This window comes from Monomorium pharaonis, chromosome 7 (genome assembly GCF_013373865.1).
Source record: "Monomorium pharaonis isolate MP-MQ-018 chromosome 7, ASM1337386v2, whole genome shotgun sequence".
Classification (NCBI taxonomy): Eukaryota; Metazoa; Arthropoda; class Insecta; order Hymenoptera; family Formicidae; genus Monomorium; species Monomorium pharaonis.
The window spans coordinates 4,360,877-4,388,685 of NC_050473.1; the positions used below are offsets into that span (position 1 = coordinate 4,360,877).

The window sequence follows — 27,809 nt, forward strand, 5'->3', positions numbered from 1 at the left end:
ATTGTAGACTGGGCATTACATCGAATAATGCCCAGTCTACAATGAGTCATTGGTCGTTGGTCGTAAGAAATTTAACCAATCACAGTTGATCTTAGAGAAGAATAACCAAACATAATTGGTTAAATTTCTTACGACCAACGACCAACGACTCATTGTAGACTGGGCATAAAATTTTCCTCGGAAAGGACGTTTTGGAATGTAGCCTTGCACTAGTGCGCACTAAGGCTTGTTTACATACTTTACATTAGTTTTCTTATATTTAAGAATACATGTTCAAAAACTATTTAACCAAAAAAATAATTCTATGGATGTTGTACAGATCATTTTACTGGTTAAGAAGTATTTGAAGAAGAATTTAAGATGATTCTTAAATATAAAAATTGGCTATAAACAAGCCTTAATATACACTCAGTGCGCACTAGTGCAAGCAACCGAATTCGCTATTACTAGAAGTTTCTAGTAATGTCTTTGGTAGCTTTGCAAGTAACACAAATCGACACAGCAGTATTTTTGTTTTTGTTTAATATTCAGTGAGAGATAAAAACAGAATTACTGCTGTATCGATTTGTTCTCTCGCTGGAAAAAGCAAAGAGGAGAACCTAAGAGCGGCCACCGCGGGGCTTTTTTCGTACGACCGATATTTGACTAGTGTAATTCGCTCCATGGGACCGTACAGTGTACATCCTGACTTTGGCGCTTTTTAATAGTAAATGGTTGGCAATACTGTGTGCAACATTGGCCACAGGTTTCCGAAAGTTATACGGAGTTTATCATTTTTTATCCATTTAGGTTCTTTATTTATTATCAACTAAAGTAGTGGGACAGGATCTGTTTCAAATATTGAATATATTATAAAAAAAACTATCAGGTAAATGATTTTTATCTTTTTTAGTATACCTTTATAGTAGTAATATAATTCTAACTTAACCTCTAAATTTGATGTAATTTTTACAAAAGCATTGTTTTTCGTCCTTATTGTTTCTACATTAATTTACCAATTTGTGAAAACGTACTTACAATGCAGTACATTTATTACAAAAAAACGGTATGACAATATTACAGTTAAATTTATTTCTTTTAGTTATAGTTTTTTTAAGCTTGATCTACAATACATGGAATAAGCATGGAGTAAGAGTAACGATTTGCCATATAATTTTCTATGATTTTATGAAACTAACGGCATTGCTTGCATTGTTTACAGCTATTCCTGCGCTCTAATTGGCCGAGCGAAATATAAAAGATGGAATAAGAGTAGAAAATAAAATTAATTTATTTTGCTTATGCCTACTGTTACTTCTTACTCCATGGTTACTCCATGTATTGTAGACCATGCTTTACATTTTGCAAACTGATCACAATGTTTACACTTTGGAAGAAATATTCAAAGGCGAAACATAAAAAGAGGATTGTAAAAAAATACAGTTAAAAAGAAGTCTTGTCAATATGCAGGATTAAAAACATACTTTAGAAAATTGTAATTGATATATATCTTTATGTGTGTACATAAGTGTTATGTATATTCAATTATTGTTTTGTAAATAATTATTATGCAGTATTCACATACTTTTATACAAACATACGTACATAAATTACACAGTGCAATAATGCTTTTATGTTTGACCAAAAATGTCAATTTTTATACTTTTTAGGGCATAAACATCTGAAAAAAAGTTTCTGAGAATATATTAATTCTCTTTTAATCAAAAGCATAAATAGTTCAATGCAAAGTATTATGTGCTTTAATTAAAAATATTTATAAAACTTCTTTTATTAATAACTTTTTAATAAGTCACGAGCAATGGCTAAAATCTTTTGAAGGTCATTTGGGAGGATGATCTTGACAACATATGTCAAAGTTGAGGTCATCAGATCTGTGTCCTCTTTTGTTAAAGTTTACCATTTATTGTATTTATGAAACTTTTTATGCAAATAACTTTTTAACGAATCATGAGCAATGGCTAAAATTTTTTAAGGTTATTCAGGAGGGTGACCTACATATATATGTCAAGGTCATAGTTATTGGGGTGGGCTCTCCTGATTGAAATATTTACCAATAATTTTTGTAAGATTAAAGAATTGATCTATTTTAATATATATACATAAGTGGTATTTTAATTCTTACTTTATTTATTTCTGTTTTCCATATATTACTATCCAAACAAAATTACGTTTTAAAAAAAAAGTTAAACAAGGCGCCAAGTGTGTGCTTCTTTAAGGAAAATACCGTAAATAAAAGGACAAAAAATTTGTTTTCTTTACAAAAATAATGATATAAAGTAAATGTGCCAATTATGAGAACAGATATTTATGCAAAATTTATTTATTATTACTTTTTAATATTACAAAAAAAGCGTTTAAACGGGTTTAATAATTAAATGATTAAAATCAACCAACAGAATTATATTGAAGCAAAAACTTGGCGGGCCCAGTTTGCATTTTTTCTATATTTTCAAAACTATGTTATTGATATCAATAAATATATACAAGAATGCAATTAATATAGCTTGGGTTTTGTTTTACTACTTATCATTGGTTTTTGCTTCACTATCTGTTTTATTATTGGCAACATTTCCATTTTTGTAAATAATTTTTTAAAAGATTTAATACGATTTTTTCCTAAGTCTTTTTTTCAAATATACTTGGCTAATTTAATGATCTAATACCATTTTTGAATGCGTTTATGTACTTGAAGTATCTTTTTTATCTTTGTAAAGTTTTTGATGATAGGTTATTTTTTGTTATTTTATTTGCATGAATAATTTCCATATTGTATAACATTGATGGGTCATTACGTTTTAACGACTCAGGCAGACTAAGTTTTTGCTTCACTATAATCCCGTTGGTTGATTTTAATTATTTAATCATTAAGCCCGTTTAAGCGCTTTTTTGTAATATTAAAAAGTAATAATAAATAAATAAATTTTGTATCTTTTCTTGTCTTTGTCTCTCTCACAGTCACATACTTAGGGTGGTTTTTTACGGTTTTTAAAAATAATTTTTTTTGGATAATGTTTGACAGCTGTCAAAATTCGGTTGCACTGACAGTTATTCTCGCAGTACAAAGTGAGTCAAGCAAAAGATGGAAAAATGGTGTAATAGGCTGACGCGCACTTTACAGTACACACAGCAAAGGGGTAACCACTTAATGAAATCGTGGGACAGTGTCCCCAAAATCATTATAAAATCTCAATGTAATTGTTTTGCAATCAGATGTAATCATGAAATCATGTGGAATCATCAGAAATCATAATGAAATCATATGTAATCAGCAAAAATCATTTTAAATTTCCGTGTAATCACTGGAAATCATGTGTAATCACCATGAAATTAGTGATGAAATTATGCGTAATCATTATAAAATCTAATGAAACCCTATAATGGCAAGCGCCTCAAAGTTTAAGGGAATGCTAAAGCTGTCCTGTTTTACCGATTATTTTGATTATTTTCAATTCATTAATCTTTTAATTGTATTTACAGAATTAAAAATCCTTTTCCACAATTAAAGTACAGACGGTAACATAATACGCACGTAAGCATTTTATATAAAAAACGAAAAAAAATTTTAATTTATAAATTATATTAAAATTTTTTTTGTGGAAAAGGATTTTTAATTCTGTAAATACAATTAAAAGATTAGTGAATTGAAAATAAGCAAAATAATCGATAAAACAGGACAGCTTTAGCATCCCCTTAAAGGGGAGTAGGCGCTTTGCGACTGGTTGGAAGAAATTATATATATTCTATTTTATTACATCTATAATTATAATAAATTTATATACATACTAGTGTAAAGTATCCGCCATTGCCCGGATATTTATAATTTATATTTATTTAAAATATTATATAAAAAAAAATGTTTTTTATAAAAGCAAAACAATATGGGCCGTACTGTTAATTCGGTCTTCACATGCATGCGCGCACGCTTATTAATTAGCTCAGATGTTTAAAAAAATAATCTATACAAAATAGAATATCAGTCTGATTAAATTGATATCACTTTATTCTGCTAAATATATATATATATATTTTTTTTTAATATATCTAATTTATTATTTTAATGCTTTCCATCACACAATATTTTTAGTTTTCCCCTCCAGAGCGAAAATGTATAAATGTTTTAATGTGCCTACTGATGTCTTTTTTATTAAAAAAATAAGATTTAAATGTGCTAAAAAAAGTTTATTTGCATGTAATCCAGATGAAATCATTTGTAATCCGATGCAATTATTTGTAATTATATGAAATTGTATGAAATCAAATAAAATTATGTAATCCGTGGGACAACATTTTAGCTAGTGATTACCCCTTCGATTATATATGAATAGGTTCAGCTTTTAATGCTCTTCAATTTTTGTCCTTAGAAAATTTTCAAAATGTTGCACAAAAAAGGAATGAGGATAAGGGTAAATTAAAAAATTTGCAATTTTTGAAAAATTAAATATACTATTGTAAAGAGTATAAAATTCAATAAAACTTTTGTACAAAACATTTTTTCATCAACCTTATTTTTTCAAAGATATTCGTCAGAAATGAAAAAAAATTCGTTATTTTCGAGAGGTGGTTTCAATCCCTAAACGTCGAAATACGCTGCTAAAAAAAAATATGAGTCTAATATTTTTTTATGTTCTACAACATATTCAAAGCTCAAAATCAGTGAGGAACACTTCCGACTGTTCCCTTGTAAGTACTGTAGCAAATGATGGGCAATTATGGATAAACAACTAATTTGTCAATCTTTCAGTATAATTTTTAACTGTGGTAGAACTCTTTAACTTATCTGAGTCGTTACTTATACTCTAAAAAAGTTTTAAATTAGCATTTTTAGCACATATAATCTCAATTTTTTCAGAAACCTAATGTGATAGAACAATTTTACCGCCAGATTTGAATTAATAAGCGACCAAAAATCTACAAAAAATGTCCTTTCAAATTTAATCCATATCTTTAGTGTTGAAGTGTTATTAATATTATTTTTTAAACTTTTTCTAGAATTTTAAGAATTAATTTTATACATTTGTTCTATTCAGTGTTTTTAACAACTTAATGCACGTATATGAACTCTACATTGCATATGCATTGAATAAATATTGAATCAATATTGAATAATGTTTCTAAATATTGTAATCTCTAATTGTAACCTCTAAGACCCGGTTCCACAACTCACGGTTAACTGCTAACGGGAGATTAATCGACTACCTATCTTTCTCTGTATTATTATCTAAGGAGAGACAGAAAATCTATTAACCTCCCGTTAGCAGTTAACCGTGAGTTGTGGAACCGGGCCTAAGACATTCAACGGATATTTTATTCAATTCAATAACATATATTGATGTTTTTATTAATGTCTTTTTATATTGAATCTATGTTTTGAAATGCCGATTTAACATTTTCAATATTGCATACAACGTTTTTTATATGTTAATTCAACATTTATGTTTTATATGGGAATACAGCTTGCATTTTTGGCTAGAATTTTAAAGTTTATTATAATATCTTTTACTTTGATGATTCTCGGTTTATTTTTTGTACATTATTGAAATATCTAAATATTGGTATTTTGTTACTACTTCCATATATCTTATTACTAAATTAAAAATTGTCTATAACGAAATAGCTGTTACGGTTTATTATTTGTATTGTTCTACAGTGTGTGATCCTGTATATGGCAATTGGCAGATTCGTCAGTGTTGCACAGCGATCTAGTTGCTTGAATAACCGGTGCAGCTTTTATACAACCGCTATGACTTCCTTGCTGGTTCCTCCAGTATCCGTTCGTGGGATGACATGCTTGGATCGTGATGCATTCACAACAATTGTAATTGTATCGACATTAAAGCTGCGTGACACCGCTATCTCAAAACATATACACGTATTGAAGAAATATTTGTTGAAGATATGTAATTTTAAATCGGTTCAAAAGTCGAACGATGGGACTATTGTTTATTTGAATCCTGATATTGTTACAAAATTTGAAGATATTGCTGAAAACGATAGGAAACTATTAACTGATGAATATGGATATTTTGATACAATGAATATTACAATAAAATATGATAACTGGCGTCGTGACGTTATATTAAAATCAATTCTCCCAGCGAATATCGAAGTTCCTACGGCGTATAGTCTGGTAGGACATATTTTACAGTTGAATTTACGTAATGCGCACTTGCCATACAAATTTATCATCGGTCAAGTGTTTCTCGATAAGACTGCCAGCGCACGCACAGTAATAAATAAAATGAATACAATCGACACGTCGTTTCGGTATTTTGCAATGGAGATCCTCGCTGGCGAAAAAAATACGATAACAATCGCGAAGGAACATGGGTGCACGTATCAATTTGATTTCGCGCAAGTTTATTGGAATCCTCGCTTGTCTACTGAACATGCACGAATAGTAACATTTATGACACAAGGTGACGTTCTGTATGACGTTTTCGCGGGAGTGGGGCCTTTCGCGATTCCTGCTGCGCGTAAAAAGATTCGAGTACTTGCTAATGATTTGAATCCCGAATCTCACAAATGGCTGCAAAAAAATGCCATTATTAACAAGTTGAAAGATAATTTCAAGACTTTCAACATGGATGGTAGAGATTTTCTGAGAAAAGTTGTCAGAAATGATATCTTAGTCAGACGGGTTCGAGATTTGTCTGGTTCTGAACACATAGTCATGAATTTACCCGCGTTAGCTATTGATTTTTTGGACATTTTACCTGATTGGTTCACTCAAGAGGAGCTGGAAAAAGTTTGTCTCAAGCCACCGATATTTCATGTATATTGTTTTGTAAAAGCAGATAAAGGAGATGACGTTTGCACACTCGGGAGGTTGTTAATTGAACAGAAACTCGGTTATATATTATCTACTGATTCTATCTTTAATATACACGATATCAGGGACGTTTCACCAAATAAACAAATGGTTCGAGTATCATTTTTATTGAAGCAAAGAACAGTTAAAGGCGAGGAGCCAGCAATGAAGAAACTTAAAATTAATAATGTTAATAATCCACAAGAATTTGTTCGTAAAGAATGATGAAATAAATGTTACAGAGAAAATGGGAAAGAACAAGAGGATTTATAAAGACAAAAATGTTTTTAAAGTTACAACAACTCGCAGTATTAAGTTAAAAACAAAAGCGCAAAAAAAAGTGACTACTAATCTGAAGAAAGTAAGTGATGGATATAACAAATTTTGAATTGAAGTACGAGATAATTTATTATGGTAGTAATGCGGTCTAAATATTATCGAACATATTTGTCAAATTATTCTTTGATTTATTAAACTATATAAAATAAAAATAAATATTTCACAAAGCATGTAATATTGCTGTAATATTACAAATATTGCAATAAATTTTTACAATATAAAAATTTATAGAAATATTACGTTGATATAGCACAATATAATATTACTAAGATATTACAATGCAATATATTACAGTGCCATTTCTGTAACATTTATATTATTTTCCAGCATGACATTGATTATGAAATGTTACTGTAATATTTTACAAGTATCACGATATGTCGTACTGCAATATTAAATAAATATTACAATATATTATAGTATGTTGTATAATATTACTATTTACTCGGCACGTAATATTTCTAAAACATTTCATTTAAAATATAGAAATATTGAACTTTTTGTCGCCAGTGATAAGAAACAATAAATAAGTTAATCAAGTCGACTTCCTGGCAAATTAGTTTATTAGATAAACTTCGACGTTTCGACCATTGACTTTGGTCCTCTTCAGGTATAATTACATGTGTTTAATTTATGACATAATGACTTAATATATTCGAACCAACGAAATATGAAGCGATTTCTACAAGAGATACAACATAGATGTAATCATAATATTAAAAATAAAAGTGAAAATAATACAGGAATGAAAAAACATGAAAAGAAAAAACAAGAGAAAGATATAAACTAAAATTTAGTATTGAGAACTTAGATGTCCAAAGTCCATGAATAAAATTATAAACCAAATAAAATTAAGAATAATAAGATGATGAACCATAATGTGAAAGACAAAGTATATAAATAACGTCCAACATATGACGAGTGAGTGAATCAATTGAGGATAAGTAACAAAACAATCCCTAAGATATATACGGAGAGTAAACATTAAGCAATGTTCAATATTCTATTAAATAGTGTCAAGTTTTCAGTATCTTTCTAAAGGTTAATTGAATTCTCATTCCTTTTTAGTTTTTAATGCTTTGATACGTTTATTAATAACATTATCGCGAAAAGTTGTTTTTATAATATTTTTTACTAACGTAATATTTGTGCATGATGAAATTTTTTGTCAGATAATAAAATTACTCTCTCAACTAAGTTAATTAGTGTTCGTCATATCGCATTGGTTAGAAAAAGTTTACATAATGGCCTGAAAACGTAGATTTCCGGTGCCAATTTGTTATCAAATTGTTTTATAATTAAATCCGCTAAAATGGGAGATAACGGAGACCCCATAGAACTATCATATACTTGTTCATAAAATTGTCCGTCAAAATTGAAGCTCATAGAACTAAATCAATCACGTGTATGAATTGAGATAATTGTAACTTATAAATCGAGATCTCATTCTATTCGTTTGTTTCACATCGAATACAAACTCTTTTGGAATATTTGTGAACAGGGATGTTACATCTAGTGAGACTAGCTTTTGTCCATTATTAATATTAACGTTTCTGATAAAATTCACAAAAGACTAGCTATTATTAATGTGAGATCTTGGTTTATTAATAGAATTCTGCAAAACATTGTGTAAGAAACAAGCATTTAATATTTTCTAGAAATATTATTTGTGCAATGTAAATATAATATTACTTTTAATGTCAGAAATATTTCTAAAGTATTATATTTCTACATTTTTTGTAATATTACAGAAACATTAAAATATGAAAACAAACTTTTTTATGTTTCTAAAGATTTCAGAAATATTGCGTTTGCAATATTATAAAAAATATAAAGCAAGTACAGACAGAAGACATGTGCTAACTCTTACATATTGTGCCTTTTTACCATTACTCGACCTCTAGAAAAATATGTTTTGTAATTTGATATATTGTTTTAATGTAATGGACACGTAAGTTTATTAATTTATTTTTGTTAATTTTTTTTTATTTTTTTATTTTTATTCCCTTTTTAATTTTTTTAATTTTTCTCAATTTTATCTTTTGTCTACAATTATTCAGTTTTTAATATTTTACAATATATTTTTTAATTTTGAACTTTGTTTGGTTTCCAGTTTTACGGTTTGTTGGTACGACTCGTAAACGTTATGTGACCGTTATATCTATATTTGATGTAATTACTTGATAAAAGCTCAAAGTGAGGGAAGAAACGTCGTAATTTTTGTGAATAAATTATTGCCAGTTAAAGTTGACTGTTATCAATTCGTTCTAACCTGTTATTCATTACTGGCGACAAATCAAGAATATACAGTCATAATAATTGATTGAAGCAAGTACATTTCTGAAATATTTTGGATGCAAAGGCACAATAAAAATGAATTAGTTAAATAATTTTAAATTAGTAAATTAGTTAATGAAATATCTTCCCAGCAAACACAGAACATGGCGGTAATTTTGTAATACTGCTGTAATATTGTTACAATGTTATAACAACGCAAGACATTATATATATATATATATATATATAAAATAATGTCCTGCAAATATTATAATATGTACATCAGAATTTTTCTGAGAAACAAATAATATTATATTGTATATCATAATTGTAATGTTACAGTAATATTGCATAATTACCGTGTAATATTTATATTGCATAATGTAACTGACATACTATTTAATATATTATATATCGTATTGTTTTTTCTGAAATATAAATGATACTACATTGTTATGTACAAATATCTTTACAATATTATTACAGATAAATTATTATAATATTATTAAAATATTATCGCAATATCGTAGAAATATTTATACAAAGAATTATTGTGAATATTTAATATCAGTGATATTTACTGATATATTGCTATGCAATTTTGTAATATTGCAATATTACATATTATGTAGGATTTAATTTTTATGTATTTTTTAATATAATTACATTCAGTGCAGAAACTTCAAAATTTATATATAAACAATTAAATAAATACAATAATAAGCATTAATAACATTTTTTTTAAATAGTTATTTTTTGTGTTTCAAAATTAGTTAGATCCAATAGGAAGTAAGAGGTCAAGTAAAAATCAAACAATTGATGTGAATCAGTTGAGAGAATCGCTATTAAGGGAATTAAACAAGGATTCGAAAATGTCTGATTATAAGAAGAAATTTAATACAAAACAAAAAGGGAAGAAATCAATCAAAACGAAAAAAAAAATTCTGATGCCTATCATGACGTCAACACAAACGGATACGACAATCTCAATGATGGAGCAGATTCAACTTTAAAAACTTAGAAAGAAGAAAATGTGATATACTGTATAATATGAATGTATATCTATTACAATGTACTGTGTATAATAATGACCTATTTTCAATTAAACATATATTAGAAAAAATACAATATTTGCACAATGTATTAAAATAAAATAAAAATAATGAAATATTCTTTCTGTCAATAACACAAACGCAGCCTTTTATTTTATTACAAAACGCTGAAATGTTTTTATTTATTACGAAAAATTTGTTAATATTAAACTATAATTACTAAATGTAAAATTACCAAAGTAGTGTAAAAAAAATATTAAACAAAATCTAAATCAGAAAATAAATCTTTTAAAAGTTTTGTTACGCATGTGCATTATATATGTTTTTTAGAAATTAGTATCGAATATTCGGCAAATATCCAGCATCCGGCCAGATAATTAAGGTACCAATTATCCGGCCGGATATCCGTTATCCAGTTTTATATTATAATATCCGGTATCTGTTATCCGATAACTTCACTATTTGATGCATCCCCTAAAGAAGAATTTCAGAAGGTATAACAAAAAATAGCACAGAACAGTGAAATAATAATCATATGTTTACAACTATTTTTATTATCTTCTGAATATTAAAAAACCTCATGTAAACGGCCTATTCTTCGGGAATATTTTTTGAAAAATGTAATGCGTAGATTGATATGGACTTTACAATGTAAAACATATTTTTTTAAACTTTATATATAAATTTTCAATAATAACGGTGCAATGGCGGCTTGAAACTAGCATCTGGAAAATGCGCCGTGCAGCATACAGGTCACAAAAATGATCTAAAACAAAAAATTTTTAATAGGTTTTATAGTTTATGTAAAAACGCTCAGCATGACGTTTTTATTTGATTAAAATTGCAAATTTGCGAAAATAGCAAAATTAAAAAAAATTTTTTTTTTAATAATTGTTAATAACAATGTTAAAATTTAAAAAATTAAAAACCGGAGCACGTCATGCTGAGACCAATTATCTATAGAATATTTATACTAAATTTCATAAAGATTGAAAGATTAGTTTTTGAGCTATGTTGCACAGCGTGCGAAATTTTGCGTTTCGAGAAAAACGCAAATTTAAAGATAAGTAAGAAAAATCGTGAAAAAATTGTGATTTATTTTAATTTACTGTAGTTTTTTGCTAATCTGCGATTCCAGGACTATAGAGCAGATCTTTCTGTTCCTCGAATATTAAATTAATATTAAAAACAAAAATAATAGTGCTTTATTTTGAAGGCGACAGAGAGGATATCGGTCGCGCATTAAATAAATATGGGCTGAATTTCGTATTTAAAGTCCCTCAAAAACTTGATTGCATGATAAAGAAAGAGAAAGATCCCTTCGATTATAAAAAAGAACTGGGATGTACCACATAAAGTGCAATGATTGTAGCGCCTCTTACATTGGTCAAACAAAACGACACTTAGAAACACGTATTAAAGAATATTCGAATGACATTAAAAAATAGCAAAATTTATTCTATAATTAGCAATATACGGCTAAAGCGCACTTTATGTCATTTTCCCTACAACGTTACACTAGCTGATGGCGCACTTACCCCGCTCACTTTACTTTCGATGATTAGCTTTGAAAGAGAAAAATCTTTTATTTCAAAGTGGTGTTTTACTCCTTAAATTAAATATAAGATAAGAAATAAAAGATTCCACACATATAAAAAAAATACGTGTTTCTTAATAGTTTTTTGTATTTAACAACATATTTTAAGGAGAATCCAATTAGCTTTTATAATATGTCACTTGTAATATGTCTCTTGTTAATGTAAATTATTTAGTTTCGAAAAATTATTAGTTATCTTTTTATTATATACTTTATAATTTTAGTAAAATTTGAATTTTTTAGACCAACATGTCGCAACGGACACATTGTATGTGTACAGCAAGTTTGATAGTCATAGGAGATGAAATTTTACGTGGGGATATAATTGATACCAACACATCATATCTGGCAAAAAATTTAATCGCCGCTGGAATGAAACTGCAAAAAGTTATAGTCATCCCTGATAATGTGTGTATCATTTTATTATTATTGTTTAATAGATACAATAGAAAATTATTAATAAGTAAAAAATAATATATACACGGCTCCAAATAAGCCGAAATTTTTTGTAGTGGCTTCTTATGGTTAAAAAATAATGTAAATAACAATTTTTCGTCGGGAAAAGTCCAAAAAAGTTATAAACAAAAAAATTTTTTAATGTACCATTATTTTTTTATTAATATGGAATAAAATTTGAAAAGTCGTTACATAGCATAGAGAACTCGTGGGTAGGGAAGGGGCTCCGCCCCTTCCCCTACATGCCCTTGTAATTTTTCGTAACTTTAACACAACCAATTTTATGTCGTTATTTGGTTGCGAAAACATTGGAAACGAATAGCGTGGATCTTGTTTGGCGTGGAAAGTCGCAAACTCATGTGGTACTGTACAAGCGTGGACGTCGTTTACTTTACGTAAAGCACTGATATCATCGTATTGTTGAAACTTTAGTGAAATAGGGTAGACCTTGCTGGTTACGTTTATGTTCGCAGAACAATGAGCGACGGCTAAAACCTTTTATACATTACTCAGGGTCATGATCTTGACAACATATGTTAAGGTCAAGGTCATTGAGGATGGGTTCCCATCCTCAATGACCTTGAGGATGGCATTTTTACCATAAATTACGACTTAACTGACATGGTTATTCTCAACAAAATACGTACTGTACTTTTACGCACCTCTACTCAAGGCACCAAGTATTAATCACGAATGGATGTGGGTTATATATCGTTCGATAAATCTTGTCAAGTAGAATTTATGTATGCAATATTTCGCTTGAATGGTGCCTTTAGAGGACGCTATGCGTAATGTAATTACATAACTATTTGGGTTTCTATAAAAGTTAATTAGAGTTTCTGCTTTAAAAATAGCATTAAATAAAAGGTGTCTCTACTAGTATAATTAGTTGCACAAGTTTTATTTAGGATATTTTATTTAATTCAAGATAAATTGCATTTTCTATTTTATTTTAAAAGTACAAAAAGACCAAAAAGTTATTGACAATAAGATACTTTAATATAACATAAATTGCACTTATTTTATTTTAAAAACAAAAATAAAGAAAAAAAGAAAACCAAGAAACTAATATTAGAGTTTTGAAAGTAAAAAAACAAAAAAGTCAAAAAGTTATTACTAACAAGATACTTTAATATAACATAAATTGCACTTTTTATTTTATCTTATTGTTAATAAAAATAAAGAGAGAAAGATGTTGCTGGCGGTCGAAACGCAGTTTCGGCGTGAGGGAGCTAAACTAGCTCTATAACTTATATTGCGCATAGCGCCTTCTAAAGACGCCATTCAAGCGAAATGTTGCATACATAAATTCTACTTGACAAGACCTTTCGAACGATATATAACATATCCATTCGCGATTAACACTTGATGCACTTCTCTTGTAAGTAAAATTTCACTTTAAAGAATGTCGGGCCTCTCGCGGGCGTTGGCGCGCATCTCCAGTTTTCTAACATTCTTTGCTGTGGATATTCTAACTCAGGCGCTTTGTTTTTCGTACGCTCTGCTGCCTGGGGTGGCGTAGTGTCGGGCGCTGGCCATCCTGCGTTGTCACAAGTGGTTTTATATCTTTAAACCGTTTTTGAGCATTAACTAAAAATTTCAAAATTCATGTATTATATTTACCCCCTCTACATTTATTTCAAGTTTCATTAAAATTGGAATTTTAATGCAATAAATAATCAGCATAAAGGGTAAGTTTGTGAAATAATTTTTTCAAAAAATAAATAGTATAATTAAATAAAGGTATTTATATTATAAAACTTTTGTATAAAACATTTTTTAATGTTTCGTTTAATTTATGAGATATATCAAGAAAAGACAAAAATGCCTTTACCTTTGAAGGATGTTTTCAAATCCTTTAAACCGTTTTGGCGCTAAATAAAAATGTCTAAATTCATTATTAACTCCTTCTACATTTATGCTAAGTTTCATTAAAATCAGAATTTTCGACCACGCCAGGTTTCCTTATGAGATGAGTCTCTTTGACACCAAATATGGATCGAAAAGAGTTTTCTGACTTCAATATCTTACACATTATTTTACATATTATAATTATATTATTAAAATATAATATTAGTCAATGTAATATTTCTATATGATTTCCGTAATATCTTATTACAATTTTACTGTAATATTATAATATTACTGCGATATTTGTAAGTTATTTTTACATAGTTTTAATTGTTTTTTATATAAAATTATTTAGTTCCAATTATATTATTGTTTTATATATGTTTTAATAATAGAAAAGAACGAATAATTTTGTTGTAATTAATAAAATTAAAAAAACTATATGTATAAAAAGTGGAACACCTAATCAGTAAAACAAGTCTAACATCAGCGTCGCCTTATGTATACATAAATTGTGTGTAAAACTTTACTTTAAACTTTACGTTAAAACTTTACTAGGTGGATGATATTTCTAAAGAAGTAAGCAATGCATCGAAACAATATTCTGTTGTATTTACATCTGGTGGTGTTGGACCTACTCATGATGATGTAACTTATGAAGCCGTAGCAAAAGCTTTTGAATTAAAACTTGAATTACATCCGGAATTGTTTGACATATATGCTCAATTAATTCCTGGTCAGAACGAAATAAAACGACTCGCTGTTGTTCCTAATCCTTGCGAGATCATCAATATTGATTCTGCAGGTAAACTTTTAAATTATAAATACAGATTTTAAAGTATATTTTTTTATTTTTGTTTTAATTACATATAATTTATTTAAAAAATTGTTATATAATTCCTGATGAAAAATATTAACATTTTAAGAAAATTTTGATACAATTTTAATGCCATTTTATTTAAATTTTATGTTTATTTTGGAACACATTGTGACCAGTAATTTTATCAAAATTTCATAAAAATTTTTTAGTTTTCAATAAAATGTTATTAATTTGTTCAATGAGTAAAACGAAATTTCTAATAAGAGACGGCACATGACTTTGTGCGAATTAATTGACTTTATTGTATCTAGTGATTAATCATGATCATGTCATTATTAAATTGATGAAACGATGATTATGCAGGCACAGAAGAAAAGTTGTCTGCGCCAGAGGACTGAATATGATATTCCTATGTTTTTTCAGTTTGAATCCATATTCGATGCCAGATTTAACTCATTTTTTCATTTCCTTTATCTTGCTTCTGGTTCAAAAAACCCTTTACTTTACTCTTCTTCTCTAATTGATCTTTTGCCTTGCAACTCTTTCTTTCTTCGACTCTTTAAAATCCTTTATATTTTCCTCTTCCTTCTTGTACAACCTCTATTTGAATAGACCTTGTATTCCTTTTCTTTCCTGCACGCTTATCTTTATTGTTGCTTTCTGGATTATCTCCTATAATTTCTTCCAAAATTCTGTTGCCTCGTTACCCAGGATCTCCATTCATTTGCCTTTTCCGCTTTTCCTCGTGTATACGCTCTGCTTCGTCGTCCTCTCTTATTCTTGATCTTTCTCATAAAACTTATACTAATGGAAGAGAAATAGCGTATGCCGTCCGTATGCCGAAACTGTGTCCAACATCTGTGCGACAAGGATAGGTAGAACATGACTTGAGATGAAATTGAGACAGAACTAGTTTTCCGTCTCATTTCATAACTTCCTCATAATGCGCATGAGCGGCCGTATTTGTAGGTATGAGACAGAACTAGTTTTTTGTCTCACTTCTTGGACACACTTTTACGGGTCCTTTTCCTCTTCCATTAGTATAAGTTCTATGATCTTTCTGCAATCCTTTTCTCCTCCTCTTCTTTCTGCTTTTCAATGTCATTGCCTAGGGGCTGTGATCTGAGTCCACTCTTTTCTCTACTCTAAGGCCGAAATCACATGGTGCGGAATGGAGCTGCGGAATAGAACGTGCGTCATAGAAGCAGCCAATCAGAGTTTTGCCGCATCAACGCATTCTAATACGGCAAAGCTCTGATTTCCCCCCATGTGATTTCGGCCTAAAATCCTTAATCTTATACAAACAATTTCATTTGCTATTACATATTACATATCTTATATATTCTATACCATATTACCTCTCTTTCTTATCTACGTATATTCTTGTCCTCTCTTTCTCGTCTAATTATCTCCCTATATTCTATGAATATAGAATAACATAACCTATCTCTTGCTCACTTCTATATTCTCTAGCCTTATCCTATTTCTCTTCCGTTTTCTTTAACTCACCTCTCTATATTACTTAATCTCTCTTATCCGCATTCTCTGGCCCTTTTCTTCTTTCCCTTCTCTATACATACTATTTTCCCGTGCTCGCCTATGCATCCTAATCTCCCTAGCCGCGATCTTTCTGCTTGTCTTCTATCCTTTCCTCCTGTTTCTATCGCGTTCCTTTCAATTCCCCAGCAACTTTCTTCTCTTCCCATTTACTTCTATTTTTTCATCCTATATCTCTAAATATCTACTTAACTCTATCCCATTCACGCATTATCACCGCCACACGACTATTCACTCTCACACCTTCCAAGTCCGCTTTAATTTTATCAAACGTTTACTACTTTTTCTAGACAGAAAACCAATCGATACATAAATGTCTGCTTGGAAAGACATGGGTTAATGTTATTGTATGATATTAACATATATTGTATTACAATTTTCAGAAACTTACCCAGTTATAAGCGTAAAAAATGTTTATGTGTTACCTGGTTCCCCGAAGTACTTCAAGCCAGCTACAGACGCAATAATTTCTCGCTTGAAAGGATGCACGCCATTGTACTATGAATATATAGATATTGAATTGAATGAGCTGTTGATTGTAAATATTTTAGATAAACAAGCAAAACGATGGAATGGTAAAGTAAAAATTGGCAGTTATCCGCAATTAGAATTGGCAAAACCTTTTACGAGAATCGTCTTGGAAGGATCCGAAGAAATAGTTGCAGAAGCGAAAGAGGAACTTTTGTATTATCTGCCAATACAAAAAATTAAGAATTTGAAACATAAGTTTAGTTATTTTCAAATGAATGTCGTACTGGAAAGTAGCAAAAGCGAAATACATATTAAATGTGCATTAGACATATTAAATGAATGTTATGACAGGTACGTACATGTATTAATATAATATAACATATTTGAATATATATGCACACACAGGCTGCCACTAGCCCAACTAAGATGGTGGTTATTGGTGCGCAGCCGCGGAACATTACGCGACGCACTTAGAACATATTTCTATCTCTTTTTATCTTAGAGCTGTAGCCATTTATATCATCACGAATTATATCATAAATATTTACTAAATCATTTAAATAAGATAATTGTTTACAACTCCTTTTCTCTTTTAATTAATTAAAAAATTAAACCACAAAAAATACTATGTGCCGCAGGAAATTAACTACAGATTCAGCATTCCGCACGCAAGCATTTTACTCATTATTGTGCTCGGTTCGATTTTCATCATATTCATAGTCTTTACGTTAGCCTCGCAAAACTTTAACTCCATTTCAATTTTTTTCTCGAAAACATCTATTTATTTGACCTCATTACATTATATAAATTTTATATGAAATACTACTCATTCATAGAATTTTATTAAAATTGGAGATTTGAACATCGTTTCGTTTTGAGCTATTTCCATAGGTTCGCAGAATGAAAGCAAACATTTAGGTAATTTTACTTATGATAACCTTAATATACTTGGAACAATGTTCGAAGGGTGAAATGAAAAAGGATATTTATCATTATTTAGTGGAGTATCTTTAGACAGAAAATATAAATTACTACAGAATAATTAAAAACAGCATGAATTTAAATGAAACCTTTTAGATTATCTTCTAAAATTGATATTAGAATCAAAGTTTACATCTTAAAAATGTGCGCTTTTTAAAAATTGTTGGAAAATTTTGAAAAAAGTGTTTTTTCATAACATTTTGCAAAAAGCAGAATTCAACAGAATTCAGAAGATATTAAATTGAATACCTTCCGAATTCTGCTTGAATAAGGATTCAATTTATTTCAAATAATAACTTTTGCATTCAAAAGAATTTACTTGACTATAAACATTTTTCGCATTCAATCGCAATAAGAAGCATTCAAATGAATGCTAGTCTTTGCGTTAAAAAAGATTCACTTCTTCTGCAAATTGTTATCGGATTCAGAGGCATACAAAATTTCATGGTTCTATTCTCAATATCGCACTAAAAAGTATTGGCCACGATCCAATCCGAGATTTTTGCAAAGCAGAATTCACGATAAAATCTCGTAAATGCAAAACATTATTTTTGAATAAGATATTTTATGCGGGGTATATGTATATAGATATGAGTATGTATCTACAACTGAAAAAAACATTAATGTATATATTTTTATAGATACAATTCAAGTGAAATTTTTATTAGTTTTAATGGAGGCAAAGATTGCACAGTAGTTTTGCATTTAGCTGCTACTGTTGCAAAATTACACAATATTTCATCCATACTATGCTTATATATAACTGATGATTCCTTTCCGGAGGTAAGAATTCTGAACGTTAAATAATAACATCTAATGAGAACGTATAATCTTCATTGTTTTCCCTTAGGATTACAATTTTAAATACAAGAACACAATTCTTAATATAATACTATACTTATACTTATCTTTTAACCTTAACCTACTTAAACTAAATATTATGAGTGAGGCCCGATTACGCACATAAACGATCGGACACAGTAGTATTTCCTCATTGGACAGTCCCGATTGGACACGGTCCCGATTGCGCACCCGATCGGACACAGTCCTAATTGGACACAATCTCTATCGGACACAGACCCTATTGGACACAACAGCGATCGGACACAGTGTTTTAATCGAATATAGAATTAATTGCACATGCACCCGATTGTGCACCGACTCATTTACACACGGATCCGATTGCACACGGACCCGATTGCACACGATACAATTCCGCATCGCAGAATAATGCAAAAACAATCTAGATAGCACAGAAAATTTATCATAAATATTTATAAATATTTTACAATTTATTTTCAAAAAATATTTTTTAAAGATTATATAATTATTTTTCATAAACCATTTAAAAATGACACAAAAATTATTATCAATGATATATAGAATATATTTTTTAAATGTATTGAAAAATATTTATGGTATATGAACTCGAAATATTTTTTATTCTTTGATAATAATAGTATAAATATTTTTATAAATATTTATCATAATTTTTTTATACCTGGCAACCTCGGACATAAAAATATGTACAAAATATTGTTCATAAATATTTTTCCTTCTTATCGAGTCCGTGTGCAATCGGATCCGTGTGTAATGAGGTCGATGCGTAATCGGGTCCGTGTGCAATTATGTCTGTGTCCGATTCAAACGCTATGTGTCCGATCGCTGTTGTGTCCAATAAAGTCTGTGTTCGATAGGGATTGTGTCCGATCGGAACAGTGCGCAATCGGGATCGTGTCCAATCGGATTCGTGTCCAATTGGGACTACAAATGGAAAAATTTTAGGTATTAGGTATATATATTACAATATCCGCGTGCGATTTATTATAATATTTAATAACAAAATGCCCGCATAGCGATTAAAATAACATTTTTATTAATATGGAAAAGTTTTTATTGTTATAGATTGAAAATGAAATAATAATAATATATCACAGTATAATATGTTAAAACTTTTGTTAAATATTTTCTGTGGTACTAAGAAATGTTGTATTAACATATGATTAAGAGAATTAATTGAAAATGCAATAGCTATAATAACATTGTATAAATAATATTTTTAACAATTACATTTTGTTAAATAGTATAGAAAATACAAATATCTTTTCATAGTGTTGAAACTTGCATTATTTTTAGAAACATCTTTAGTTGTAGGCGATATGTTTCGTATTTTATATGTGTAAATTTATAAAATTTTGAGTGTCCTTAATATAAGGATTATTTTCTTTATGATGTTTTGTATAAAAATAATGATAATAATATGCATTGTGTATTATGCAATAATACACTTTCTCGCTAGCACATTCCTGGTGGAAAAATTTCTATAAAATTTTACAAAAATGTAATAATATTATTACAACAAGATACAAAAGTTACATTATAATTTATAAACTTTTATATGAATTTAACAAAAATTAATCAGAAATCTACAAAAATTTGTTAGATTTGGAACACATTTGTAATTTTATGTAATTTTCTAAATACGCAGTTTAATTACATAAAAAAACAATCAATAATGATATCCCAGATAACAAAATGTCCGGTAGGTGCAGGAATATCTCAAGTTAGTTGCATTCCGGGTTTTCTATAGTACATGCATTATTCTATGCAGAAATAGGAATTTAACTAACTTTAGATAGCCAGGCATTTTTGTCTGCGTCTATATCATATAAATATTGATTGTTAAATTTAAAATATAATACATATGTATTAATTAATATTATGTGCATGTATACAGGTGGAAGTATTCGTGGAATCAGCCGCTCGATATTATGGTTTGGAGATAATACGGATGCAACGACCGATCAAATCAGCATTGTCTACATTACTGACAGAAAAACCTAATTTGAAAGCAACTCTTATGGGTACTAGAAAAGATGATCCTGGTTCCGAAAATTTGCAGGCATTTACACCCACTGATTCAAACTGGCCGCAGTTAATGCGTGTAAATCCTATTTTACATTGGTCTTACAATCAAGTGTGGACATTCTTGTTAAAACATAACATTCCTTATTGCTCGCTTTACGATCAAGGATATACAAGTATCGGCAATAGAAAAACTACGACACAAAATCCGTTATTAAAAAATCCCAATAATCCGTTGTCTTATTTACCAGCATATACTTTAACTGATAAATCTGCCGAGAGAGAAGGCAGAGAAAACTAAGGAGTAGCGATTCGGACGTGAAGCTTTGAGAGGAGATTAGAGAGGGGAAGTGGGTTGGCTAGAGAATGTTGGGAAGAGATAAAAAGAAAGAAAGGAAGAGAGGAAGCGTCAGGGTGGGAGGGGAAAGGAATAGGTTCTTCGGGGACAAAGGTGTGAACATGAAGAACGTGAGGAGGGAGGAGGAATGGTTCGGCAGGTTGATAGAAGAGGATAAAGAAAGGCAAAAAGAGGAAAGATGGGAAAGAATCAGGGAATCAAATTTTAACAGATGTATAAGAGAATAAAAAGAATACCTGGACATTTGAAGAAAGGATGGGGGGAAAGTAGGTGGAGGAAGGTCACTAGGCTTAGGCTGAGGTGTGAGATGAGGGAAGGAAGATATTGGGAGGAAGAGGAAAAAAGAACGTGCAGATTATGTGGAATAGAGAGGGAATCATGGGAACATGTATGGGAAATCTGTAGGAAATGGGGACAAGGAAGTGATACAAGCTGGCAAGCGACAGTAAAGTGGGTGCTGGGAGAAGATGAGGAGGGAAAGGGTTGGATGAGAAAACTTGAGAAGGAGAGCAACAGAATGAGTGGAGGGTTAGATAAGATGGAGGAGGGAGAGGGAAGGGAGGAGAAAAGAGGTGATGGAGTAAAGTGTGAATGAGAGAGAGAGAGAGAGAGAGAGAGAGAGAGAGAGAGAGAGAGAGAGAGAGAGAGAGAGAGAGAGAGAGAGAGAGAGAGAGAGAGAGAGAGAGAGAGAGAGAGAGAGAGAGAGAGAATGAAAACAGGGAAAACGTTACTTAGATCTTATTCTAAAGTTTTTACTGGGTGTTAGTCATTTCAGATGTTTTTTTTTTTTGGTTGATTTTATTCTGTTAGGTTTGGATTTTGATCTTTATAAGAAAAAGCAAAAGGAAACGGAAGTCCAAAGAATAAGGAAGCGGTGTGTGTGTGTGTGTGTGTGTGTGTGTGTGTGTGTGTGTGTGTGTGTGTGTGTGTGTGTGTGTGTGTGTGTGTGTGTGTGTGTGCGTGCATGCGCGCGTGCATGCGGGCGTCGCGAGAACGAGATAACAAGAAAACGTGATCTTGAACTTCGCAGGCGACCCATGATATTTAATTTGTAAGTAGGCTAAGGTTTAGTTAGGTTAGAAGATAAGTATAGCGTTAAGGGTCATTTTTTGTAATAAAATTGTAATTCTAAGAGAAATCAATAAAGATTATACATACAGTATTGTCACCATAAACTTAAACAAATATCAATAAATTTGCAATAATACAATGTTGCTGTATTCATCTAGCATTGTTCCATACAAGAAATTTTATGTTTTATAGAAATGAATATATCACATTATATTTTAGTTAAATATTTTTATTTATAATTATTTCGTACGTTTGGTTATCGCCAATGCAATCTGAAAGAAAATTGGCATCTTTTATATTTAAATATTGTAAAAAATTATTTTATAGCATTTTATTATTAAAACATATGTGATTGTATGAATTATATTGTTACGCGCGAGCCCGCGGAAATGAAAGAAACACTTAAGAACTTTTAAATCGGGCAGCTTTATTCCGAGCAATTACAGAACGCGTCCGACAAGGCTCGAGACCGAGATTAGACTCCTTGTTGATAAGCGTTGCCAAGAGCGTGACAACTGACAACGCTCTCGGGAAAATCAATATATCGATCGGCTGCAGGACAGCTGAGTCGCAGTCGCGGAGTATACCGGGCGACGCTCGTAACAATATTATAAATATTTGATATGTATAAATATTATATACTTAATGATGAATATATTCATGAATGTATTATATATATTATAAATATTTTAACATAAAAGATTTTTATGATAATCGATTTCTGTTTGGATCATATTGGCTTTAATCAAATATACAAAATATTTAAGTGTAGTATATATAAAATTAATGTAATATATTTATTTCACTGTAAAACAAAAATAATTTTATATGCAACAGTATTATTGTTGCTGTTAAATTTATTATTGCTGTCAAATTGTAGCAACAATTGTAGCAACAATAAAATATTCATTTTTTTAGAAGATTGCAATGAAATATCATAGCAATAAATGTATCAAAGCTCCCAGTCCTGAATTGCAATGTTTGCAAAATGTCAGCACAACGCTATTTCGATACACGGCATTCATCCGGAAGCCTTTCATGATAAGAAAATCAATGCCTGTGAAAGTCTCAAAAGTAGTACATATTCTTATACTTATATGTAATTTTGTAAAATATATTATGTTTGACAGAATTCATTGAGTATTTTTTTTAATTCAAGAATGGAATCTCAAAAACTATCCAATCACTTGACGCTTCAATAAAGATTCTGCTACTGACAAATACACAGTGTAATAGTAACTGACACAGAATAGCAGCAGTACAGTGACTACCAGTAAATTGAGGATTATCTTCGTTTGATCTTATTGGAAGCCATTTAAGCCTGGATTTAGATGGATTAAAGTTCTGTGAATGTGAATCATTGCAATATATAAAGATCCAGTAATGTAAAAAAGTGAAGTAAAGCTAGAAACTGATAGTTCAAAATGTTCAACGGAAGCATTCGTTGGGAAGCGAGAGTTTTATCAGCGGGATTACCACGATTGCTGGGATGGAATGTTCCTGCTGAAGAATTGATCTATATACCGGAGCATTGGCTAATCTATCCTGAACCGAATCCCTCCCTTCACTATTTATTAGCCATTCTATACATACTTTTCACCTTTGTAGCATTACTCGGAAATGGGCTGGTTATTTGGATATTTTGTTCGTAAGTTTTGATTACAGCAGTTGACAAGTACTTGTTTAAGTATATATAAGTAATAATATTGCATTAATACAAATTTCAACAATAATCAAACTATATCAAAATATTTAAAAAATTAATAAAATTTATTTTTTATAATTGAAATAAAACTACAATATAAAAGACATGATTAAAATTGAAAGAAAACTAATGAATGGTCACAGAAAAATCTTGGTGAACAATAAAATATTTCTTATTACCCAGATAACAATTCGTGCGAGGTCATGTTACCTTCATAGCGTAATTATCACACAGTGCATGCACGAACGCATCATGCTCGCTTCACGGAGTGATTTGCGCGCATAGAAGGTCGCACTATGCCATCACATGTGATTACACGTGTGATGGTACGGTGACGCACACGTGATGGCATAGACACACACAATATTTAACCTTACCTAAAATTTAAAATTTTATAGAAGAAAAAAATATTAGCTCTTTTAAAGAAACGGAAAAATTTTAGATATTAGGTATATATATCCGCGCGCGATTTATTATATTATAATATTTAATAACAAAATGCCCGCATTGCAATTAAAATAGCATTTTTTTAAAGGATTAATAAGCGGTTTTCGATTGTAGAATAAAATGTGTCATTGGTGCAATCCATAGTATTTATCCATAGTATTTTTAATTACGTCAATTTAATACTTACTACTAAGTATTGAATATTTAAAAGGAATGTTATTTAAAAATATAATATACATATAGTCATGTATAGATCATTAAGACATACAAGTTAGTTTTTTTAGTATAACTAAATACCATATAGATTATTTCTCAAGACATTATATATGCATATATGTAGAAAATATATTCTTTAGTAACTAAATTTCAATAAGAGAAAGATTGGTACATTGTGTTTTTCAAATTACCGATTACGTACATAATTTTCATTATTTTCGATATAAAAAGTATATAAGATTACTAAATCTTTATCTCTGTAGTCTCGATCTGTATTGATAAATTAATATGGAAAAGCTTTTGTTGTTATAGGTTGAAAATTAAATAATAATATATTACAGTATATGTTAAAAGTTTTGTTAAATATTTTCTGTTGTACTAAGAAATGTTGTATTAACATATGATTAAGAGAATTAATTGAAAATGCAATAGCTACAATAACATTGTATAAATAATATTTTTAACAATTACATTTTGTTAAATAGTATAGAAAATACAAATATCTTTTCATAGTGTTGAAACTTGCATTATTTCTAGAAACATCTTTAGTTGTAGACGATATGTTTCGTATTTTATATGTGTAAATTTATAAAATTTTGAGTGTTTTTAATATAAGGATTATTTTCTTTATGATGTTTTGTATAAAAATAATGATAATATGCGCATTGTGTATTATGCAATAATACACTATGTCTTACATAATTCTAAAATTGTCATGTATATGATGGTTACTTTAAATGTCTTAAAAATGTCATGTTATGTCATGTTTTTTAATGTCTTTATGTTTATAAAATATATATATTGTTTTCTTTAATTTAACGTTCTTATAACTGCAATAATACATATTATATATATTAGAAAGTAGGGTACAAGGTGACAGCAATTGATGCCCATATGACCGCATGCATGTGGCAGTGGCACTCACGCATACAAGTCATGAGCATCAATTGGAGGACGCATCTGTCTAGCACCATGAGTTCACGCCGTACAAATTATCCGCACGACGTGCATGCATCGTGAGCTCACTTAGCGCGCATTTTGTTATCTGGGTAGTTTTCTTAGTTTTTCACTCTTAATAATCTTTTATTTATTTAAATGTTAAGTTATTATAATAAAGAAATTTTCAAAAGTTAGTATATTTTTATATATTGTAAATTATATTAACATTGTATATATTTCATATCAAAATATTTTTTTCCTGTAGAGCTAAATCGTTGAGAACACCATCGAATTTATTTGTGGTGAATCTGGCATTTTGCGACTTTTTCATGATGCTCAAGGCGCCTATATTTATATATAATTCCTTTAATACCGGATTTGCAACTGGTCATTTAGGATGTCAAATTTTTGCTTTTATTGGATCACTTAGTGGAATTGGGGCTGGTATGACAAATGCTGCTATTGCATATGACAGATACAGGTATTGCAGAATCTTCGTCAAATAAATAAATGTTTATTAATGTACAAGTTATAATTAAGATGTTTTGTACAATTGAAAGATATAAATTTTAATATTAAGTTTTAAACTATTTAAGTAATACAAATTTTAATATGAAATCTTAACCCAAGGAGCACACAATATTTTTTTAACGTTTTTTAAATATTTACTTTTTATTATTTCTACATTATTAGCGTTTATTGTATAAATAACATTTATTTAATATTTATTAAACATTTGTTTTACATTAATTATTTATTTCAAATAATGAATTAGGAAAAATATTTATAAAACGTTTATTTGATGTTTATTTAATATTTATAAATTATTAATTTTTTATTAAAAATAATAATTTAAGAAAATTATTTAAGTAATATTTATTTAATATTTATGTAATTTTTATTTTACATTCAAAAAATTATTTAAAATAATATTTTTAAAAATATTGATTTAACAGTGATTTAATATTTATGTTACAATAATTAATTATTTAAAATAATGATTTAGGACAAATATTTATATAATATTTAATTGATGTTTTTATAATATTAACTTAACGTTTTAATAAATTGTTTAAAATAATATTTATGTAACATTTATTTAATGTTTATGTAGTAATTATTTCACATTTAAAGTTTAAAATATTTCTTTTTTGACTCCTGGTTAGGAAGCGTTACTAATTATGGAGCATAAATCAAGTGTAAAGGAATCTATATAATGAGAGTGTTAAAAGCGTATAAATGAAACTTTTATAAGAGACACAAATTGAAACATCGAAACATAAAGAAAGAGAAGACAATATTATCAATATGGCATATTAACAATACTCAAAAATTATAAAAAATGACATCTATCCTTCATTTTTTTAACGAACACAACAAAAATAGATCTTTTCATAAGTAATTCCACATGTAGCTATTTCGCATATGTAAAAATTAGTAAAAAACTGTAAAACTGTATGTTTAATTATAAAAACATGAGTTAACTATACAGGTTTCATCCTTTTGACAACAGCTATTGAAATGATCTATAACTTAAATATGTATGAATAAACATAAAGTACTCATGGATCATCACAAAGTGTTAGGTTGCGTACGATCTTCGAACTCAAGCGACGTCGACGGTGGCTAACAAGTTGGATGAGTGACCGTTTTTTCGGATGTATAAATTAAACATGTTCTAACAGGTATGACTGTAGGTTGGCTGAAACATGTAGTCTTCTCCCCTAAGTTATCGTAAAAATTAAGCAATGCTGGACTGTGAGGTTACGTTAAATTTATCAAAATGATTGAATGATGCAAACAATTTTTTGCTCTTAAAACATTAAGCAAATGTTCAGTAAATATTAAAAAAAATTGTTTAAACGTTAAATGTTTATTAAATAATAACATATTTTTTTAATGTAAAATAAACATTTTTTTCAAAAGGGGACTTATCCCATTATTTACATGTTTTTTTAAATGTTTTTAAAAATGTTTCTCAAACATAAAAAAAATATTT

At 29.2% G+C, this 27,809-nt stretch overlaps 3 protein-coding genes and 3 long non-coding RNA genes across 12 annotated transcripts in view; 2 read left to right on the plus strand and 4 right to left on the minus strand.

The window, feature by feature from the left end:
• Positions 1-173: 173 nt before the first annotated feature.
• Positions 174-22,591, plus strand: LOC105837097 (FAD synthase). Of its 6 annotated transcripts, XM_036290397.1 has the most exons (7): positions 5,894-6,552; position 8,124; positions 12,317-12,481; positions 14,939-15,185; positions 17,141-17,579; positions 18,851-18,992; positions 20,947-22,591. In XM_036290397.1, exons 1-7 carry the CDS (start codon positions 6,032-6,034, stop codon positions 21,373-21,375), a joined length of 1,944 nt encoding a protein of 647 aa, XP_036146290.1. In that variant the 5' UTR covers positions 5,894-6,031; the 3' UTR covers positions 21,376-22,591. The 6 variants fall into 6 exon arrangements, 2 of the variants coding, with proteins under 2 accessions (XP_012537045.2, XP_036146290.1); XM_012681591.3 differs by lacking the exons at positions 5,894-6,552; position 8,124 and adding an exon at positions 388-868; XR_004964206.1 differs by lacking the exons at positions 5,894-6,552; position 8,124; positions 12,317-12,481; ... (2 more) ...; positions 18,851-18,992; positions 20,947-22,591 and adding exons at positions 683-868; positions 5,648-5,718; positions 7,051-7,169; positions 10,198-10,613.
• LOC118646769 lies at positions 4,819-5,648 on the minus strand. The gene is made up of 2 exons (XR_004964212.1): positions 5,279-5,648; positions 4,819-5,138 (listed from the first exon to the last, which is right to left on the minus strand). It is a non-coding gene; the product is annotated as an uncharacterized LOC118646769 (long non-coding RNA).
• LOC105837836 (potassium voltage-gated channel protein Shab) overlaps positions 11,004-27,809 on the minus strand; it is a 113,574-nt gene continuing 96,768 nt past the window's right edge. Inside the window, exon 11 of the mRNA XM_036290395.1 lies at positions 11,004-11,242. Coding sequence (XP_036146288.1) covers positions 11,121-11,242 — 122 coding nt within the window. The 3' untranslated portion in view covers positions 11,004-11,120. The remainder of the gene's footprint in view (positions 11,243-27,809) is intronic.
• LOC105837099 lies at positions 12,664-18,822 on the minus strand. 2 transcript variants are annotated; one of them, XR_004964208.1, is made up of 4 exons: positions 17,588-18,822; positions 17,378-17,448; positions 17,183-17,255; positions 12,664-14,119 (listed from the first exon to the last, which is right to left on the minus strand). It is a non-coding gene; the product is annotated as an uncharacterized LOC105837099 (long non-coding RNA). The 2 variants fall into 2 exon arrangements; XR_004964209.1 differs by lacking the exons at positions 17,183-17,255; positions 17,378-17,448; positions 17,588-18,822 and adding an exon at positions 14,364-14,651.
• On the minus strand, positions 15,747-17,109 carry LOC114255731. The gene is made up of 2 exons (XR_003626920.2): positions 16,710-17,109; positions 15,747-16,377 (listed from the first exon to the last, which is right to left on the minus strand). It is a non-coding gene; the product is annotated as an uncharacterized LOC114255731 (long non-coding RNA).
• LOC105836233 (opsin, ultraviolet-sensitive) overlaps positions 22,185-27,809 on the plus strand; it is a 14,763-nt gene continuing 9,138 nt past the window's right edge. The window contains exons 1-2 of the mRNA XM_036290399.1: positions 22,185-24,151; positions 26,076-26,291. Of these exons, the coding sequence (XP_036146292.1) occupies positions 23,928-24,151; positions 26,076-26,291 (440 nt within the window). The 5' untranslated portion in view covers positions 22,185-23,927. The remainder of the gene's footprint in view (positions 24,152-26,075; positions 26,292-27,809) is intronic.